This window comes from Chinchilla lanigera, unplaced genomic scaffold (assembly GCF_000276665.1).
Source record: "Chinchilla lanigera isolate Chin_1 unplaced genomic scaffold, ChiLan1.0 scaffold00001, whole genome shotgun sequence".
In the NCBI taxonomy this organism is placed as follows: domain Eukaryota; kingdom Metazoa; phylum Chordata; class Mammalia; order Rodentia; family Chinchillidae; genus Chinchilla; species Chinchilla lanigera.
Window position 1 is genome coordinate 38,830,071 of NW_004955402.1, and position 2,666 is coordinate 38,832,736.

The 2,666-nt window shown below is 48.4% G+C and overlaps 1 protein-coding gene across 1 annotated transcript; it reads right to left on the reverse strand.

Annotated features, from left to right (window-relative positions):
* LOC106147837 (methyl-CpG-binding domain protein 2-like) lies at positions 1–417 on the reverse strand (the record flags this gene model as incomplete). Its single annotated transcript, XM_013510806.1, is given in 1 exon segment — positions 1–417. A coding segment is annotated over 1 exon segment (134 nt), but the record flags the coding sequence as incomplete, so codon positions are not given.
* Between the last annotated feature and the right edge of the window lie 2,249 nt (positions 418–2,666).

A 2,666-nucleotide genomic window follows, 5' to 3' on the forward strand; every position in this document is an offset into this window, starting at 1 on the left:
GGGGACGGGGCGAGCGCGCTGCCCTGGCCCCCCTGCTCTATGGCGGAGTCGCCGAGAGCGCCGCTGCCGCCCGCCGCGCTCTCCCCCTCCTCCTGCTCCGGGCAGCAGCGGCCTCCCCCCGGGTGCGCGCGCATCCAGCCCCCTCCCCAGCCGGCGCTGCGCTTCTTCCGTAACCGAGCCCTTGGAATCCCGGAGACCCGCCCCGCCCGCAGAGCGGCGCGCGGGGGACGCGCGCAAGCATCATAGAGCGGGCGCGCACAGAGCGGCCCTCCCGCCCGGGGCGTGGCCCCAGCCACCGCCTCTTAGGTCCTCCAAGCGCCCGTGGCGGCCATGTTAGCCCCGCCTCCCCGGGGGCACGCCCCCCCAGGCCCCACCCGTTCGGCCTTCGGCCGCGCCCTTCCGGCCCCGCGATCTAGAGCGAGAAGATCCCGGAAGTCTGTCGGCCAGCAGAGAGAGAGCAGTGGCGGAGTGGCAGAGGCAGTGCGGTTATTTTGTTTCTCATGGGGTTATTTTGTTTCTCATGGGGTTATTTTGTTTCTCATGGGGTTATTTTGTTTCTCATGGGGTTATCCTCCCATGTGTGATATGACCAGTCTTTGCTTCCCAGTTCATGCACAGCAAGCAAAATAGATCTCATTTTACATTGACCAACTTATCTGTTCACTTAATGGCGTGATAGATAACCCCCTGTGCTGCTTCTCCTCCAAGTCATCCCAAGAGGCTCAGATTGAAGGGAATGAAACAAAATGTTCCATTACATGAAATTGTGTCTCCTTCGGAGCCTGACTTTACAGTCCCTGGCAAATTCTAGGATTTTGTAAGGGTCTGGGGCAAGAAATGATACTGAAATATTCTGTCCAGTCAATCATACGGGTTTACCTCTATATTCTCCTTAGAATGACTGAATTTACTAGATTTCATGGAATCTTTTCTTAATTTAAACTTTGCTGTCTAACACGAAAAGCAATGGACTAGATTTGGTAAATAACTCCCTTCTGCTGAAAGTCCGGCATAACTCACTATGACAAGTCTTAGGAATCTGTGGTACTATCTGGGCCTGCCCACTTCTTATCCAAGAGTAATTTCTTCAGTAATGGCAAGGAGCCAGACACGGTGGCACACGCCTGTGATCCCAAGACTTGAGAGGCTGAGGCAGGAGGACTGCTGTGATTTTGAGGCCAGACTGGGCTACACAGTGAGTTCAAGGACAGCCTGAACCACGTAATGACACCTTGACATATGTTGTCTCAAACAACAATAAAAAACAACAATGGCAAGGGAACTAATTTAAATTTTAGGGAAGAATTATAGAAGTCTATAAATGCTAGGTGTATATAGAAATGTGCTACTGAAATTCAGGCTGATCTCAAACCTTTGAAGGACTGAAAGGCATAAAGCATGTTTTATCTTATTGTTGGTAAACTAGGCATCCATCCAGGGATGGACAGCTTGCTGCCCCGTGAAGCAACATGCCGCTGCGCTACTGAAAACGCAACTGCATGTGGTCCTAAACCTGGCACGTTTTATTGGGGACTAGTGTCTCCCTTCTTCCAGGTGGGCACTTGTCAATATCTACTCTGTTGTCTTGACTGTCTTTGATCGTAATCTAGGCCTTCTGGCCACTTGGCTTCTTCCTGTCCCTTTGTAATGAATAAGTGATGAGAGAGGGCATATTAGGAAGGCAGCTTATTTAGTGATTAACTAAAGGGAACATATGTGCACGTGTGTATCTGGTGTAATATGATACTGATGTTAAGATGAGAACCTACCCATGCACAAGTGTGTGTGTGGGGTGCACTCATGTCTTACATATTAAATATGAGTCCTTCGGAGGCAATCCCTTGTCCCCCTGGAATTGTCAGCTGGGCAGGGAAGCTGGCTTGCCGGGTACTTGTGTCACCGGGAAGTTCTCCCAAGTCTAGCTAGCTTTTCTGTCTTTTGCCTTTCTAATTACCCTAACTTTAGAGTCTACCCTTGAGTACAGAAACTGCTTTCAGTAAGTTTCCCTTTTGATCTAATAAAGCTCAGTGAGGTCCTTACCCTATCTTTTCCCTACCTACAGTCGCACCTGTCCCTGTAGGGTTCCTGTATACACAGTTCCTAAAAGCTAAGGACTATGTTTAATGCATTGAATTAGTTAATAGGACAACTGAAATTCTGAAATGTATATGATTTGCCTCAACGTGCAGACATTAACTCATACAAACTTGTCTGTTTCTGACCCCCACCTTAGGATACTTTTAGTGTCTTTGATTGGAGATACACTGTTATAATTTCCCACAGGAAATCTATATAGAAATGTGGGCAACAAAGGCTTGGATGGGCAAGTTGAGTTCTCAGGAGAGGGGCCAGAAGCAGAAATGTGTGTTTAGGAGTCATTCCTGAAAGTGACAACTGCAGGAGACCCTGCAAGTGAACAAGAACTTGCATGGTTATAAGAAAAGAAAAAGGATCCAGAACTGAAATTTAAGAAATACCAACATTTATGTCCCAAGTGAAGGAATAAAATTCACAAAAAACTAAGATAAAATTTTGATTGGTGCTATATGGCAGTATACCCTGATTTTCACACTTAATTAAAACCACAGGGAGGGGCTGGGGATTTAGCTCAGCGGCAAAGCGCCTGCCTGGCAAGCGCAAGGTCGTGAGTTCGGTTCCTGGTACCG